The sequence below is a fragment of the Dasypus novemcinctus genome, chromosome 17, assembly GCF_030445035.2.
Source record: "Dasypus novemcinctus isolate mDasNov1 chromosome 17, mDasNov1.1.hap2, whole genome shotgun sequence".
In the NCBI taxonomy this organism is placed as follows: domain Eukaryota; kingdom Metazoa; phylum Chordata; class Mammalia; order Cingulata; family Dasypodidae; genus Dasypus; species Dasypus novemcinctus.
In genome coordinates, this window is record NC_080689.1 from 73,201,232 (window position 1) to 73,219,977 (window position 18,746).

Consider the following 18,746-nt stretch of genomic DNA (forward strand, 5'->3'; position numbering starts at 1 on the left):
AGCCTCAAGAAAAACTCTCAAAATGTAGAAAAAAGTGAAAAGTGGTAGAAAGTCTCAAGTCCTAACATGTACAACAGCCTTAGAAAGCAGCAGTCCAGTGAATTGGAGGTCAGGATGCTCTGGCATTTTTAGACTGTGATGTTTGTGTGGAAGGGTATAGGAAGGCTTAACCAAGAATTCAGAAAAAAATTAATCACATTTTAAAATGAGCAAATAATTAACTTCAAGGAAAAAAGGAGATACAAGAAAAACATTATCATATGAGTTTTCTCAGAAGTAGACAACACTGACAAAATTATAGTGGTAAAAATACTCACTCTGGATTTAAGAAAAATTGTGATATAATATTGGAAAGAAGGAGGACAGAGAGTGCTAAAATCATTAACATCATAAGAAGTCATAGGGAATGTATAAAATTTGATGAATTAAGTAATACAGTCCCTTCTTATGATTTAGGAAATATTGGAGAGGAAAAGCAAAAGAAAGAGTTAAGAGCTGAAAGCAGGGACTTACAGGAGAATGCTGGTTTTGGTATAAGCATTTTAGCACTATTTAAACTCTTTTCAAAATAAGTACCTTATTTTGATGAAAGTAAATACTAACTGGGGAAAAACATACAGGCTGCCTTAGGAATAAGTGAGCTTCCTGACTTGCATTCAAGTGGAGCTTTTCATACTACTCTTTGGCTCAGTTCTCTTATTCCTCCTTTGGCTTTTATTTTTATGTGAAGAGACAGCAGAAGCCATGGTGCTCCTCTTGGTACTGTCTTCAGCTAAGTCCTGGCGACAGGGCTCCTGCCTGGCATTTTCTTAGGAGAAGCAGAGCTGAGGTCATCTTGTGAAGGCCTGGTTGGTCTATGCCAAGGAAGATGCAGGAGCAGTTGCTGCTAAGAGAAGCTCCTGGGGGGCTTTCCCTGGTGACTGGCAGCCTGACCAGCTCTCTGCTAAGATCTGGTGGAAACTAGAGAGGAATGTCATATCTTCTATGGGGTGATTTTTTAAAATGACTGTGATTCCAGGCCTGCTCTAACCACCACTGGTTACATGGTAGGAGAAAATTGAGAACAAATGTAGTCAAAGGATAACTGGAAAGTGAGATACAGCAAGTTATTTGAAGTGTCAAAATTTGTGGCAAGGCAGGTGTCTAGAGATGGCAGGCCCACAGGTGGGAGAATTCAGAGATTGTATGGGACTGGGAGAGCCTGTAGTATAGACCTAAACTCGACCCTGCCTTCCATTTTAGAATAAACACTTAGGTGGTCCTGAGTCAGAAGAAATTAATCATCTGACCTAGAAGCAAAGTCTTCAAGGTAGTAATGGGGTCTTGGTAGATCCAGGAAATCTGGGCTGATCATGCCTCTTAGATGCCTTGGCTGTCCAAAATATGAGGTCTCTGGAATCTCTTGAGTAATAACTGGCTTTAAAACTTTAGAATGATCTGTTGGGTCAGGGTTGTTGGGGATGTTGGGGAATAATTTTTTCCACATAGAAAAAAAGACGGCTTATTGAATTCTACCTGTAGTAAAATTATTATCTCCTTCACAGGTTACTACATACTCTGGTTTATTCCCTGACACAATATTTATTGCTTCTCAGGTGAAGTTAGCAAGTGCATTAATTAAGGTATGTGACCCACCTTCATGATAGAGGAATTATCTCATTTCTTAGTAATAAAACCCAATAGAGATTGCTGCGATCATGTTCAATATACTGTGGATATGAGAGAACTATGTTGTACCCACTATAAAATTTGACACTACTAATAAATTAGTTTTCAGTTCAATTGGTTCATTAATTCTGAAAGTTAAAAATTTCCCCTAAGCCAGGTAGTTAACAGAGATAAAAATGATTCATCTCCACTTTCTCCTGCTTTAGAATTCTTGCTACTATTATCCATGAGTTTGATGTAAAGGAGTACTCGTGTAATTCAAGCTGTGACTTGAAGATGCAACCTCAGGCATGTCATTTCTACAAGAGACATACCTCTTTCTCTTTGGATATTATTTTGTTGCCTCGTTTGTTAGTTTTTAAAGAACAGGGAAGTTAACACATGCGTATCTAAAGAGGAACTGTATTTTAATTTGAGTGATTATGCCAATGTATGGTCAAAGTTTTTGTCTGGAATGAATAATATTTTTTAAATTTTATGACAGTTCCCCCCCTTTTAATATTGCTTAAGAGCCAGTAAAGGAAAGTCCAAATAGAATGATGTACATAATGTGTAGCATAATGAGAAGAGCGTCAAGAGATGAATATGATATTTAAGAGTTAAAATAAATCATTTATTCCACTGCTCTAATTGGCCCAAAAAGGTGTCGTAACTTACACCACATCATGCTTCTAGTTGAAGTGAAGATATTGCTCATTAAGCTTGGGTCACGTAGTTTGCAGTCATGTGCTTTCTCCATTCTATGTTTAGAGATTTCTGCTCTACATGTGAGCTTGAGATCCTGTGTCTATGTCTTGTAGTGTAATGAATTGCTTGAAGAATGCTATTGTTAACACACACACACACAGACACCTATTTACTCTCCAAATACTAGCTACCAAATAGCTTTCTTGTAAATAGGTACTAAATAATTTTGGCTAAGAGAAAACGTCACATCCTTTTAATGTAGCAGCTCTTCTATTGAAAATGTCCAAATGTGATCCTCAAATCACAGATGATTCTCATTATTTGAAAATTAGGCTATCATCATTGTACTTTCTAGTTTTCAAATTAATATATTTGAGAGAGCATGTGAAATAATGCTGCCTTTTTGAGGAATTATTTTGTAATACAATGGTAAAATGTTTCTGTTTTTGAAATAATACTATAAATGCACAGAAATGGCCCCCAATTTAACAAAATCATTACAAAGAAATCAGAAAATGGGAATAGATTGTTTGAAGAATAAAATATCTACTTGATTTTCATATGGCAGGTTAATTTGAATTTGATTGTTTTCTAAAAGGAAAATCACATAAATACTTAGGAGGCATATGTGTAATTCATTCATTCATCTTCCATTTCTGAATGTCTACTCTGGTCCATGTTCCATGTAAAACCCTGGGAGAATAATGATGAGTAGGATAGGCATGAGTTCATCCTCCATCAGAAGTCAATTAATTTGATACAACTAATAATCCAGATATCAAAAGTGAGTAGGTGGGACAGGTGGTGTTTTATTGTCTGAGGTATAAGCCTTGGTTTGATTTGTTATGTTTGAGGTTGTGATGTGAGTTAGGGATATGCTCGCCAAAGTGTTCATGTGATTAAGATGAAGCACCAGTTCGTTAAAGAGTTGGCCTGGGCTCTAAAATAGTTATTAATTACACTAGAGTATAGACATTTCCTTAATTATCCTGACTGGATACATCGGCAGGGAACAGTCCAAGCAGATGCTCTGGAATCTCAGATCTTGGAAATCACCTGACCTAATTGCACAGTCTTTCCTGGCCGGACGATTCTGAAGCAGCACTCTCTCTTCTCTTTTCTCTTAAAGCATACAGGCTCTTTCCTCTATGGTTCTGGTTAGGATTCCTATTACATATTTACTAGTGTTAAAGTTTTCTCCTCCATTACGAGCTCTAATGCCATGAAGCCAGGAACAATGCCTGTTTTGTTCATGTGAGTTTACTCATTGCCCCATATTCTGCTTGTAACATAGACATAGTTGGTGTCTAATAAACATTTGATGACTGAAAATGAGTAGCCTAATGTAAACATCTGGCTTGTGGCAAATCACGATGATTCAGTTGAGTGTAATATTCATTTGAATTGCTCTGCTGTTTCATATTTATTAACTTTAATATTTCAATAAAGGTAAAACTGCCTTTTAAAATTTTAATTTGAAGGAGGGGATTATATATTAGTATAAAGGGAAATGGAGAAGTAAATACGATGAAATAAAAAAAGGCAAAGTATAAAAGAATAGATGAACATTGTAACCTAAAGCTCCTTTATTTTTTTTCTTTACTTTTGCTTTGGTAGTCCCTTAATAAGAGTTTTCTGCCAAGGAAAAGGCAGTTAGATCAATCCTTTCCCTCTCCCTTGCACATTTCCTCTCATCTGTTCCTTCACAAATCATATTGGCTGTGTCAAGATGCCTTTTTTATTTACAGAGTAGAGCAGGGTTTCTTAACCTTTCTCATTTCACGGACCGCTTTGCTAGTCAGGTGAAAACTACGGAACACTTACTAAGTCCACATTATACTGTGTATTATTTAATAAATATATGACACCTGCACCAACAAGTCTCCACAAAAATAATGCTACTTTTCATTTCAATTCATGCTCATGGACCCCTTGTTAAGAACCTCTGGATTAGAGTACGGGCCTCTTTAATTCCTGCTGCTTTCTTTGGCAACACTTTCTCCTCTTTTGTGAAGAGAAGCCCTTCAGTTGCGTTGTTTATCAAGTGTTGAGCGTGGTGCCTACAGAGACCTTTCTAAATGGAGATTGCCTTTTTACTCGTTGACCTCAATGTCGCAAACAAGAGAGCTCAAACTGGGTGATCCATTGAAGGAAGAGAAAACTAGATGGGAGGAAAATCAAATAGTGGAATTTTATATACCAAGTTAGAATTTTATTATCTTATTCTTTGTTTGGATACAAACATATATAAATACTCCCTACTAAAAAGAGTTTCCCACATCCTCTAAGTAGACTTTGTTTTCAGAAGGCTGGAGTGTCACCCAGTTAGTGGCTACCTTTTCATAAGCTATACCTGGCTATGCCATGGTGCAATGTAGAAGACAAGGCCTGCTTATAAAAAGGAGATACCTGGACTGATTCAGGGGGAATCCCTATGAGTACTGCAGACCTGTCCAGATTCCAGGTCTACAGAATGGGAGCCAGAGGCATCCATAAAGCGTAATATCTACTGCATTGATTGTGGAACTGGGTCTTGCTGCTAATGTGTATGACTCTTTGTGTCCAGGAGATAAATACCAGTGAGTTTCAAGCATTTCTCGCACCCTGCTATGTTGGTTCAGTTTTTAGGATAGATTTTTTTTTTTTTTTTTAAAGATTTAGTTTATTTATTTCTCTCCCCTCCCCTTCCCTCCCCCCCAGTTGTCTGTTCTCTGTGTCTATTTGCTGTGTCATCTTCTTTGTCCGTTTCTGTTGTTCTCAGCAGCACAGGAATCTGTGTATCTTTTTGTTGCGCCATCTTGTGTGTCAGCTCTCCATGTGCGGCGCCATTCCTGGGCAGGCTGCACTTTCTTTCGCGCTGGGCGGCTCTCCTTACGGGCGCACTCCTTGTGCGTGGGGCTCCCCTACGCGGGGGACACCCCTGCGTGGCAGGGCACTCCTTGCACGCATCAGCACTGCGCATGGGCCAGCTCCACACGGGTCAAGGAGGCCGGGGGTTTGAACCACGGACCTCCCATATGGTAGACGGACGCCCTAACCACTGGGCCAAGTCCGCTTCCCAGGACTGATCTTTTAATGCAGTTTTCCCTCCTCTTTTCTCTTGGTGTTGAAGACCTCTGTACTAAAGCCCAGGTGCAGGGAGCTGAACCCTGCACAGCTCCTGCCAACATTTCTATTTGCTGGGTTGGGAGGCCTGGATGGTGCCTCCAGACCCGTCAGCTACTGTCTCAGCCATGCAAGGACGATTGCATCATAGCAATCATAGTGTCAACACCACCTTGCTGAGTCCAGAGCTCCAGGGGCAGCCTGGGATTCCTCAACAAGCATCCCAACCTTGGATGGCCCCCACTGAACTGTGACTGACAAATGTGTGACAAGTGACACCTCCAGGGGGGACTACAGGTACAGAAGGGGCAGGTTGGGGAAACTGAATATTGTGCTAAGGTTGCACGCTCTCTGTATCCCAGGAAGTACGTCACTCTGCTCTCCTGCTTTATTTGGTAACTTCTCTGGAAATGTCACGAGAACACGGGGATGGTCTGCTTTTGTCAGGTGTTAAGGGGATGGAGTAGACTCGGTGTAAGTTACTGTAAAGTGTCCAGTGCTAGCACCACTTTAAATAAAGAGCCGCTCATCAGGAATGAGTGGCTTGTCTGTGTAACCCTTTATGCTGTCGTACCCATTCCCTGGTCATGGTGGGACCTGCCTTTCTGGCTTCTGCCAACTCAGTGGCAACCCAGCACCTAACAAGTCACAGCTGGAGAGACCCTAGGAAAGCTTTGGTCTAACACTCTGATTGCATATATTTTACACAGTGTATACCCAGAGAGTGTGCTGCACAAGTGTTCATGGTAATTAGAAGTTATAATTGCAAGTCTAAAATAATACATATCTTTCAGCTTTAGCATGCTATGATAACTCACTCTCTTTGAATTTTATCCCTATTCAAATAGTCAAAATCAATCTTTCTATTCAAGTGAAAGACAGCCAGCTAGAATGATGTAGTAGAGAGAGTCAGATCTGGTTACAAGCCATGGCTGTGCTGCAGACTTCTGTGGACTTTATTTATTTATTTTAATGATTTATTTATTTATTTCTCTCCCCTCCCCTCTCCCCCACCCCAGTTATCTGTTCTCTGTGTCTATTTGCTGCATCTTGTTTCTTTGTCCACTTCTGTTGTTGTCAGCGACACGGGAACCTGTGTTTCTTTTTCTTGTTGCGTCAGCTCTCCATGTGTGCGGCACCATTCCTGGGCAGGCTGTACTTTCTTTCACGCTGGGCGGCTCTCCTTACGGGGCACACTCCTTGCACGTGGGGCTCCCCTATGCTGGGGACACCCCTGCATGGCAGGGCACTCCTTGCGCACATCAGCACTGCGCATGGGCCAGCTCCACACGGGTCAAGGAGGCCCAGGGTTTGAACTGCGGACCTCCCATGTGGTAGACGAACGCCCTAACCACTGGGCCAAGTCCGCCTCCCTTCTATGGGCTTTAAGCAAAACCCATTTGAGGTTAATTCGCCTCCGTGGCATAACGTTGGTAACATCATCAAAGCCTCAACAGTGCTTGAACGGAAGCCAGTCCTCACCCCTTCAGCTGGCCACTTGAGCAGCCTCCAGCCACCAGCCATGACAGCCCCATCCCCGTTGTGTGGACACCAGAACTACAACCAGGACTCAAAGGCCACCATTAACTGCCACGTCAGCTGCAGCTCCATGCCTCCTACATCTTACTACTCTGACTATGATGATGTGGCTTTGAAGGACTTGGCCAAATGTTTTCTTTACTAGTCTCCTGAGGAGAGAGAACATTCTGAGAAACTTATGAAGCTGTAGAACCAAAGAAGTGACTGAATCTTTTTCCTTCAGGATATCGAGAAACCAGAACTACGCAACTGGGAGAGCAGGCTGTATGCAATGGGGTGTGCATGATAAACACTTGGAAAAAGGGATGAATCAGTCACTATTCGAACGTCAAAAGCTGGCCACTGACAAAAGTGATTATTACTGCTTGTATGACTTCAGTGAGATGCATTGCCTGAAGGAGTAGGTGATCTCCATCAAAGAATTTGGTGGCCATGTAACTAAATTATGTAAGGTGAGGCCACAGATTCTGGCTTGGCAGAGTCTTTCTTTGATAAGCACACCCTGGGATATAGCAATGGTGAGATTTCACCCTTCAGCTGACTTCCTCAGAGGGAAGGGAGTAACTTCCATGGCCACTAAACAAGGGAATGCATGTAGGGTTTACCTGTACCTTTTCTGTAAGTTGTATCAGCATCTACTAAGGTCTTTCACCTGCTCCACTCCTTCAAATAAAGTACTTTGGTAACCCCCATCCCCCAAATTGAGTAAACATCTAGTAAAAAAACGATAAGAGAGAATGTCCTTTCCTTTCCTTATATGTGGAAGGGCCAGGTGGTGAAAATTAGATCATATTGTCCAACATTCTAATGTTAATAAATAGATAGCATAAAACTTGGCATTGGGTAAGATCTAAGAGCTTCTCCTTGGATCTCATAACTACAATTATTTGAGTATTCTAAGAAAACCTAGCCAAAATACTGTAAAAGACTGGCTCCTGTCATCTCTGTCCTCTTTTTTCCATTCACATTATCTTTCCTTTTTTAATGGTCAGTGAATTGTATTATGAACATCCCCTCCTATTTAATGTGTCAGGTGTTCGCTTCTATTCTCTGCAAAATCTGTATAAGCCCTGGACTTACTGTAGACCATTTACAGTCCCTCTTTTTCCTATGCTGGCTGGAAGATGTTCCATCAGTACAGGAAGAAGGTTAAAACACAGTGATGATTGATGAGGAGCGATTGCTTTTACAGAGGAAGAACAGGGGAATCCCACTGCCTGGGGGTTTCTCCCTGTGCCAGGTGATCTGCGGGTCTGCAGGGATCCAACTGCAGAGGTGTGAAAGTGTGCTTCTGTGGGCCGAGGCACACTGGCCATATACAATGTAGCTAGCAGGTGGCTGCTGATTGAACTAGCAGGTACCACCTTTTCTCTGAAGCTATTTGCATTTGCAGATGACAAATTTAAACATTTAACCTTTGACAGAAGATTGGTATAATCCTGATGATTAGAAAATACTGAAAGGTACTTCTGTTGAATTTCATGTTCAAATCTACATTGCATATTCTCTTGCTTTACCATTGCCTCTACCTCTCATCTCTATCCCATCCCTAGCCCTAGCCCTAGCCCCATCTTTCTAAACTATTCTAATATATCCACACTACTATACTTCTCAAGGGCATATAAACAGACATAGATCATAAATAAATACACATTTCGTTTTATATTTTCTTAATTTTTCATATCAGCCAGAAAAACGTAGACTATGTTTGAGGGCTCCAAGATGGACTTGGATTTTGTTTTGCAGTATTTTGATTTAAAATGGATCTTCTGAGACATTCTTAATGTCTACAGGTAGGAGAAGAATAAAAATTGGAGAATGGTTTGCCTTTCTCCAGCTGCGGTTTTATAAACACAGAGGGTTTATGGCTTGTTGGTTAAATTGGCTATAGTGCTCTATGAGGGCAGTCTTTCAGATTTGATCCTTATGCCAACAAAATGTATCAATTTTTCATAAAAGCGGGTCAGACGAAGAAAGATACATCTTTTTCTTGCTACAGAAAACAGTGATAGCAGCAAGGCATGTAGTATTTGATATATGGAGTACATTTCATTACCATTGATTTCCTATGCTAGTATTATTAAAATACTACAAAAAATAAAATTTAAATTAAAAATAGTGGTTAGAGCAAGAAGAAAAATCTGTAAATCCTCAGAACATTATTCTGTGTTATTTGTTCTTGTAGTTTAAAAAAATTCCTTGGTTATAAAAAGTGAGTCAATTTTAAAGAGTCTAATTAAACAATCAGTTGTGCTGCTTATCTGCATTCTCAAAGAGCAAGTGAAAAACCGGAAGTGACTGCATGTTGCTTAATTAGTCCAATTAAACACCTGCCAAAGCTTTCCTGCCTCAGCAGAGCCCTGGCTTTTCAAAATCACTAGTTTATTGCTAAAAATATAACATTGGGGAATGAAAATATTTAATTTGAAAAATTGTGGGACTTTCTCCACATTCTGCGTAGAAAAATGGAAAGAAAATACATGTGAATTTTTCATTGCTTAAAACAAAAAGTTTAGACTTGGTGAAAAAGCTCATTTAATGATACCACACAGGTATTTTCAGATTAGAATTTTATAAGATGTATTATGACCAAAAAAAGGGTACATTATCTTAAAAAGAATACAACAGGAGGAGGGATTCCATAGGATGCGTGGGCGGTAGTGTGGAGTGGCCCCAGCGGATTAGCAAGCCTCCCCTTAAGTCCCAGGGAAGTGTCAGGTAAGTAACTTAAATTGCTTTGAAAGATCTCAGAAAAAGGAGATTTGTCATACTCCTTTCTTAGCTCCTTTGACATCAGAAAAGTAATTGTTAAATTAATGCTTTCTCATTTATCTCAGTCTGATCTCAGTAGATCCAGAGAACTGATTTCAGATATTTGTACGTAAAACTTATCATCATGGAGACTGTATATGGCTCAGGCAGTTGATCGCCTGCCTCCCACAAACAAACGAGCAGAAAACACAGCAGACATCAAGCAAAAACAATGAGCAGACAAGAAGAAAAAACAGCAGGCAAGACAACAAGCAAAACAACAAGCAGACAATGAGCAAAAACAAACACACAGGAGTGGATGAGGCTCAAGCCATTGAGTGCCTGCCTCCCTTATGGGAAGTCCTGCATTCAGGCCCTGGTGCCTCCTTAAAAAAAACAGACAATGAACAAAAAAACCCAATGAGCAGACAACAAGCGAAAAAACGAGCAGACAATGTGCAAAAAGACAAGGGAGCCATCTCAGGGTGGGGGGCACATAAAACAAAAAAACTTATCATGAATTAGAAGTCAAGAGCTTTATTTTATAATCACAGCATATAGAATGTAAAAGTTTAACTGGAAGTTAATTCTTATTATTTGCATTAGTTATTTTCTATAAAATCTTCAAGAACACTGAATTAGCTAATACTCCTGGGGGAACTACCAAGATAGATAGTTTCCTGAAGCTCCGGTCACAACATTTTCATCAACTGATCAATGCATAACCTTGTTTATGTGTGTTTCTGTTTAAAGATGCCTTATTTAAAATACACAGTTGAGTCATTTACGCTGAACCCATGGGCAACAATGCTGCATCTGATGCCTGAACTAAGCATATATACCACTTGTATTTTCTCTTTAAGGTACATCATAGTCCTTTTGTGCTTAGGAACAGAAGACAACCCTTTAGCCCTACACTTGGGGGTCATTTTAAATAGCAAATTCATCAAAAGAAAGTATGAAAATGTGAAAAAGTTGGCATCAAACACACCATGGAAAGGACCCTGGTTTACAATATGAAAAAGACGAGAAAACAGATCATTGCCTTCTTTGACGTCTGGGGATGTGCATGTTGTGTGACTCAAATTCTTCTCTACCCTGCAGTAATTGTAAGTGTTGTGAGCTTTCTTTAGGGTTACAAATAAATTTTAATGAGTAGGTTAATTTTCAGATATGAAATCTGGGAATAATGAAGATCAATTGTAATCTTTAATTTATAGCTGAAAAAAGGAGGCCCAGAGAGTTTACTTGACCTACTCAGTGTTGCACAGATAATAAATGGCTGACCTGAGGCTCAAGTTCAGGTATTCTGACCACATGTCCAGAGCTCTTTCTCCCTCATGGGTGTATATTTTCTCAGCATCCCCTTTGTTATAGAGCTAAATGATTAAGCTCTCATATTTAAACCATATAACATTCTTAAGTGTGTAATATTATGCTCATATTTCAAAGTAGGAAACTGAGCCTCAGATTCAGTAATTTCATACCCACTTAGGAAATGACATGTCCCAAAGCTTGTGTTCTTTCCACTACCACATGCTTCCTCCTTTTACTGACATTTCACTCTGCAAAATTGAATGCTTCAGTGTTGATCATTCAGACCCCTTTCTGCAATTTCAAAAGTTCTAATACAGCTTTTACAAGAGAAATGATATACTGAATTAGAAAAGGAGCTGCTTTCTTTTCTCTGAATTGTCCAAATAAAGGTTCACAAGAAGAATCTTGACAAGCAAAATTATAACCTGCTCATATACCCCTTTATTTCATCAACAATTCTCTACACCTTGAAGCCTCTGGGAAGTGACGCTTAAGAAATGCAGCTAGATAATATGATGGAGCAGTCAAGTGGAAGGCTGGCATTCCATCCATAAAGAGGATGACCCCACAGTAAAATGTCAGTGTGGTCTTTTGTAAGTCATTGGCATTTTCCCAGTAGTTTGGTGCTGTATTTGTACTTTAATCGGAGAATGATAATGTGTACTTACATATCAAAATCAGAAAATGTCAGTGGAGGATAAAAGTCTTTTTTTTTGAAAAACGAGGTAAATTTTTAAAAGGGATATGTCATGAATGCCCTAATGAAATTGCGCAGCCACATCAGTTTTATTGTCATAAACACAGTTGTTTTTGGTCTTTGGAAATTTGTACTGCATACTAAATGAGGCATAGGATATGTCGAGCATTATCTTAGAGGAATAAACTGCAAGTGTCGGACAAATAAAGCCTGATTTCTTGTTCTTTGACAGGCTTTATGACCTCTGGAAGGCAGATTTCTCAGTGTCTCGAGGTCCTTATCTGAATAATAGAGATGATACTTTCCTTTCCTCATCCTCAATACGTGTGCTCTGTTTGTAATGAATTGGGCATATTGGGAGAGCTCTTAGTGTTTAGGGTTCTATTAAGGGGATGGCAAAGTAGCATCATTATTATGATTGATTTTGATTCCAGAGTAGAAACTAAGCAATAGAAAGGAGAAGAATGTGTTGGGATGTTTTTTATAGTGTTTTTGGATGATATTGTTTTTATATATGCTAGTAAAGAAACATATTTTCCCTTGTATTTCATTTAACTTTATGTTGAAGATAACTCCTTGGGCCTCCATGTTTTACTCCTTGCAAGTAATGTTGGCTCTGTCCTGAAAAATGCTAAAGCCTTGTATTTTCCTATTTTAATATTAATTCTGCCTAGTGTTTTGTTTTTGTTTTTTACTTTATTAAGATCTTGTCAGTACTTCCAGAAGCTGGCTTGAAATTTAAATTTCAAACACATCATAGATATAAGAATCTGAAATTTTGTTAAATATTTTTAAGTATACGTCATATGCAAAGCCATAATACTTAAGGTAAGAATTTACCCTGTATTTTCCTCTCTCTCTTTCTCTGTGAGTGAATAAATTTCTGAGAGAGAATAAATTTAATGGCTACTACAAAAAGTTTGAGAAAATGAGCAAATCGCTTTTTGATAAGAAGATATTTATATTCTTACTTTCCTGCTAGAGAATTTTCTTTAAATCCGTTTAAGTCATTAGGTAAGAATAAAGAATCTGAAACCATGTGCTCTTGCTTCTGAAAAGCCTGCTAATTTGATTCTCCTCTATTTTTTAACTTGAAGTCACCATGATTTAGGCTAAAATCTCCTGGTCTGCACTAGAATTTGTATGTGGCTTCTTTGTTTTCAGATTTGTTCCTTCTGTCAGTTGCCACTAACCAGTATACTTAAAGAAATATATATTAGCTTTAGCAAAGCATGTAGGAATAGATAGAGCATAGTGATAAAGGAACAGAGTCACCTGTGCTGCGACTATGATTTCATTTGAGGCTTTTAGACTTGCTTATTAGAAGTGTTGTCTCTGTGGGCTGTTATTTCTCTTGTCATCTTTAATGTTGACTGAACATAGTTAATCTGTTTCTGAATAAATTTTCTGATTCCTCAGACTGATGAATGTGTTTTCCTGCACCCAGCAGTCAAATTTCTGGGCCCATGAGAGCAGGTCTCCATGGCAATAGGAGTGAGAGCTGGTGGCTAACCAGACCTGTCCATTTCAAAGTGCTTTGTGTTCAGTTACACCTAGGAATTTGCTTATGATTTTGGTTCAAAGGAAATAAATCATTTAAGAGGCTTATGGGTAGACAGAAAAAGAATATTCATGGTTGGCAAGAGGCTTGGAAAGGATTTTATGTATGGAGGATTTCATTGGTATTCAGTGAGAGGCATCGGGGCTGGAAGTATTGAGGCAGATATCCTGACTTTTGGAATATCTGCAGCTATTTGACAGTGAGTCCTTAATGTTCTCTCAAATTGAAAAGGAGTAGGAAAAGTATTTCTCCCACGACTTTACTCTATCCCTGACCGCAATTCACTTATTTAAGAGCTTAAAGAACTATTCAGATAAATTTCTCTCAGCTGAAGTCATACTTGCCTTTTCCTTAAATTGTATAAAAGTAGAGGGTTATATAAAGTCCACAAAGAACATTTTAAAAGAATTTTGTAAACACATTTGACAGTATACCTAATGATTGCATGCAACTATGTCTATGGGTTTATTTAGCAATATGCATGCTAATGTTACAGTTTGCTAAGGGCATTAACTAGCTGCCTGAAATTTCGTATTTAATAGTTCTGATGATCAAAAGTCTTTAGTTTGATATTTACCTTCAGAAAAACTTTGTACTCTGACTTTAAAAACTTTAGATTATGATTTTAGTTCCGAATTTGTTATGAGATATATATACCACTGAGTGGCAAACAAGGTATTCCCAGGTCATTGAAATGTTGTGAAGAGTAGCTTCCCAAACTGTAGTAGAGGGAAGTGGATATGACTCAAACAGTTGGGCGCCTGCCTATCACATGGGAGATCCTGGATTTGGTACCCAGTGCCTCCTAAAGAAGATGAGCAAGAAGGCACCCTGATGTGACAGCTGATGCCTTGAGCTGATGCAATAAGATGAAGCAACAAGATGATGCAACGGGACCACACAAAGAGGGAATACAGCAAGCAGGGAGCTGATGTGACTCAAGAAGTGATTGGGCACCTTCCTTGCACACGGGAGGTCCAGGGCTTGGTTCCTGGTGCCTTATAAAAAAGATGAGCAGGAAGAGAGAGCACAAAACGAACAAGATACAGAGAGCAGACAGTGAACACAAACAAGTGGGTAGGGGGGTGGGGAGAAATAAATAAAACCAAAAAAAAACTGTAGTAGAACAGAGCCTTGGGTATTTTAAATTTTCCCATATGGAAACTGGGAACTTGTATACACAAAGTCATAAAAAGCAATATGTAAAAGCTCCATCAAAAAGCAGGAGACTGGCACCCAACACTTTATCTACTAAGTGTTTTAATAGAAATAATATTACCTTAAAATGGAAAGAAAACATGTTTGGAGGTGCCTGTGTGTATATATAAATATTTGTACATATATGTGTATATATTTTTTTCTAAATGAGTGTGCATTCTTGAACTAAAAATATATATAAATTAGTTTGCCAGTGCTGCTGCAACGAAGTATTACAGACTACTTGGCTTACACAATAATAGTTTATATTTTCACAGTTTTGGAGGCTAGAAGACCAAACTCAAGGTGTCAAGAGGGCCATGTTTTCGATGAAGTTTGTAGCATTCTGATGGTGGCTTGCCTGCAATGTGTTAACTCAATCTCTGCTTTCAGCACGTGGCCATCTCGCCTCTTCTGGTGTCCAAATTTCCACTGCTTATAAGAACTCCAGTCCTATTGGATTGAAGCCCAGCCTGAGGCAGTTCAGCCTCACCTTAACTAAAAAGATCTTCAAAGGTCCTATTTAGAAATGGGTTCACACCCGCAAGACCAGGGCTTAGGATTGAACAAGAGTTTGTTAGGGATAGGATTCAATCCAAAACAATGTGCACTTGAAAATATGCATAAAAGTAGACATTAATAAGAATTCTACAAATAATAATTTTTAAGTATTACTTTATTTATTAACTATCACCAATCCAGTGATGTAGTTAATATTGGCTGCTGTAACAGATACGCCTCAAAATCTCAGACACTTATAATAGAAGCCTTCTTTTCACTATGTAATATCCCAATGGGTGTTTCTGATCCATGGAAACGCTCTCCTCCAAGAGACACGTTAGAGACTTAGACTCCTTCTATCTTGTAGCCTTGCCATTTTCATTCAACATCAAGTTTGTCAGCTTGGGGCAAAAACGTGGAGGAGATTTAAGGGTACACATTACTGATGCTTATATTCCTGTTGGCTAGAATCCAGTCAAATAACCACATCAACTCAAAGGGGGGCTGAGAAATAGCGTTGGGGAGGAAAATAAAGTAGGTTTGGTGGCATCTAGCAGTCTTCTTCCTTAACAATAATAATTCTAGAGAAAATAAAATGGACTTATTTCTCACACACAAAAATAAATATATAAATATATAATTTAAATGGCTAAATTTTCTGACTATTTACTTTTTAAAGTTCTTGGAATTATTAGACTGTCAATAGCTAATATCGCAGGGAAACTAGGATAAGAGTCATTGTTAGTAATAATGGCTGTTAAAACATATTTCAGCTTCTCAACTCTGATTAAGTTTTCTTTTTTTAAACCTGATAATGTAGCTAAGAGCTTGTATTAGTAGTGGGGGGTGTCGGCTATGTCATTTTATTAGGGTTCTCTTGTGCTTGTGATTTGTACCATCTTTGAGCTCCTGTTTCTTTGCAGGGCTCTCTTAAATCTCTGGTCCATTTTACAAGTGTGTGTGTATGTGTGGTGTGTGTGTGTGTGTGTGTGAGAAATAAGAGAGTGAGAGAGAGAATCAGATAATATCCTTAAATACCCTCGAATAAGCATGCATTAACGCATAGGAGCACCAATGCTGATAACTTGGCTTTGTGCCCCCCACTCCCTCAAGATATACCAGTCGTCGTATGTGACATATGACCATCTGATGTAGGGTTGGGCCTTGGTATCAGTGTAAATGCTTATGCCAAACAGGAGCCAGGCTTAATTCTGTTTTTATATTTTTGGACAAAAACAAAGAAGATAAAGTCTCAATATTTTTACCTACTTCCCAGTGATTGTCTACTGTGCCTTCTAAAATGTGTCCATCCTGTATTGGAGGCCATTAAGCTTGAAGAAGGAAAATGTCGAACCAAATGCCTTTGTCAATCAAAGACTGCAGTAAAAGGACTTGTTGAATTTGGAGGTAATGGGAGGTTTGGTCAACTGAATCATTTGGAAATTTTTTTTGTTTACAGTGGTTTCAGATCTGTTTCTGCTCTTCCTTGGAACTGTCTAGTATTCTTTTCTTTTGTTTAAACCTTAGTAAATGTAAAATAGTAAATAATGAATATAGTTTAATCTTTCCTTAATTTTTAGAGATATTCAAAACAGTCTGTCACTTCCTTTGATGGGCACTCATGGTTGAAAACACTTAGGAGTTTTAAAGACATTACAATGCCCTTTTACAGGTTTAAAGCCCCACGTTCTAAGCAATTGCTCCTTCAGTGAATGTCTGGCATTGCTTCGATGTCTTAGTTTTGAGCATCAGTTCCCTTTGGTTCTATGTGTAGACATTGATGGTTGTGCAGATTCTAGAAGAAACTAGATTGTCAATAGATACTTTGTATGATCTTATTTCTTGTGATTAATTTACCATGTTTCATCAAACCTAAAAGGCCATCAATTATCACATATTTATTTTAGGTACTTCTAAAAAAATATTAAGTACTGTCAAATCTATCTTCAATATCCTTAGATTATAGGGCTCATCCCGACTTTGGATATGTTAAAGTGTGAAAAAAAGGTGTGCCTTAGAATTGATGGAATATAATATATCCTAATAAGAAGACTGCATCTTCAAGGCTTGAGAATACTTGTTTTCCACATCTCTATATCAGTGCACATGCATCTGAATTCTACACAGTTAATATCAGATTGCTGGAAGGAAATGCCAAAAACAGAGTAATTCTCTATATTACCATCATTAAAAGATAATTGTTCCTGATTCTGACTTTTGAAGCAAAATTGGAGAGCAAGATCTGTAGAAGCATCAATAATTGTTGTTCTTATGACTTACTTCTTTTTTTAAAAAAAATCTAAAACAGAGTATAGAATTTTGATTGGAAGATATTACCAATACAGAAGATTTTGGTGCAGTCTTTTCTATGATATGGTTGTATTGCTTTAGCTTTTAATGAAGCTGCAGTAAAGCCATTTTATCACCTACTTTTTCTCCAAAATTTGTCTAAACTTGTCAGTATCCCTCTTGCCAGTATCCCTCTTTGTCCAATATATACAACATACATACCCCTTGAATCTTATGGAGATTCTGCTCTAGGAAATAACTTCTAATAGATTATACCATGAGATGAACATAGATCTTTTCATATATATTTTAAGGGAGAAAGGAAAAATCATAATTGCTAAATAAATGAATCCGATTGTCAAAGAAGAATAAGCCAAGGGAAACGTTATTTTGACGCATTACTTGGCAGGTGTGTTTTAACTATCTCTAAAATCTGACTGAAGATTTCTCCTTACAGGATTCATGCCATCTCATATATTACCTTTTGAAGGCTTAATTCCTGCCTGTTTTGAGTTACACTGATTTTCCTCTTTTAGGAATATTTGTTTATCTTAAGTAACTTGTATTTAATAATTTTGTTTTCAAATATTCACTTTAAAAAGCTCTTGTTTTGTAATTTTAAGCTGCTGAGATCATCAAGACCCCGTTTTGTGTTAGCTGAGAAATCATGAAAATGAAATATTTTAAAGCATCACAATAGTAGAAGCCACAAAAATTTACTACTCAAAACCACAAAGTACATGAATCTTCTGGCATCTAGAAAATTCAACTTTATTTTTGGCTCTTGATTCTTTTATTGGTTTTCATGTGAGCTCAAGTAATTACTTGCTTTGCCACATTCACGTCCACACACATTCACTTTTCTGAGTTGCTTTTGATTGCTCTATATAGGAGATTGGCTTCCCACCAAGAGTCAGTTTATCAGTTCATCCATATGTTGTTTCTGAGGACATATGATATGTCAAGACACCTAGAATGAGAGGTAGGGTATATCTGCTGGAAGCCATTGCATTCTTGCTATCTTTTGCTTCAGTTAGACTGTTGGAGAAATATTTCTCAAAGTAAAGATCATGGTCCCAATAAATCATAATTTTTGTGTTGTTTCCAAAATGCAGAATCTTGAGCCCCAGCCTAGACCTGAACTTACTTTTACCTTGTTAAAAGCTTTTAGCAAGCTTCTAGGTGATTCGTAGGCATGATAAAGTTGGAGAACCAGTGTGCTTAAATTCAGTGCCTCTCATATTTTAATGTCACATGAGTTACCTGAGGATCATTCAGTAAGTCTGAGGTGGAGCCTCAGATTCTGCATTTCTAACAAGCGACAAGGTGATACTATTTTGCATGCTCTGCAGCCCTCACTTGGAGTAGCAAGGTGCTAATTTTATTCCCTGACTGCTCTATGGGTAAAGCTTAGATAAACTACACTGTTATTGG

General features: G+C 38.3%; 1 protein-coding gene across 12 annotated transcripts in view; it reads left to right on the plus strand.

Moving 5' to 3' along the window:
• Positions 1–18,746, plus strand: part of CTNNA2 (catenin alpha 2) — a 1,156,618-nt gene that overhangs the window by 220,695 nt on the left and 917,177 nt on the right. For 4 of the 12 annotated variants that reach the window (XM_071208945.1, XM_071208944.1, XM_071208943.1 and 1 more), the window contains exon 3: positions 10,614–10,859. The exons of the other annotated variants lie outside the window; for them this stretch is intronic. In XM_071208945.1, the coding sequence (XP_071065046.1) occupies positions 10,743–10,859 (117 nt within the window). In that variant the 5' untranslated portion in view covers positions 10,614–10,742. The remainder of the gene's footprint in view (positions 1–10,613; positions 10,860–18,746) is intronic. 12 annotated transcript variants of the gene reach the window in all.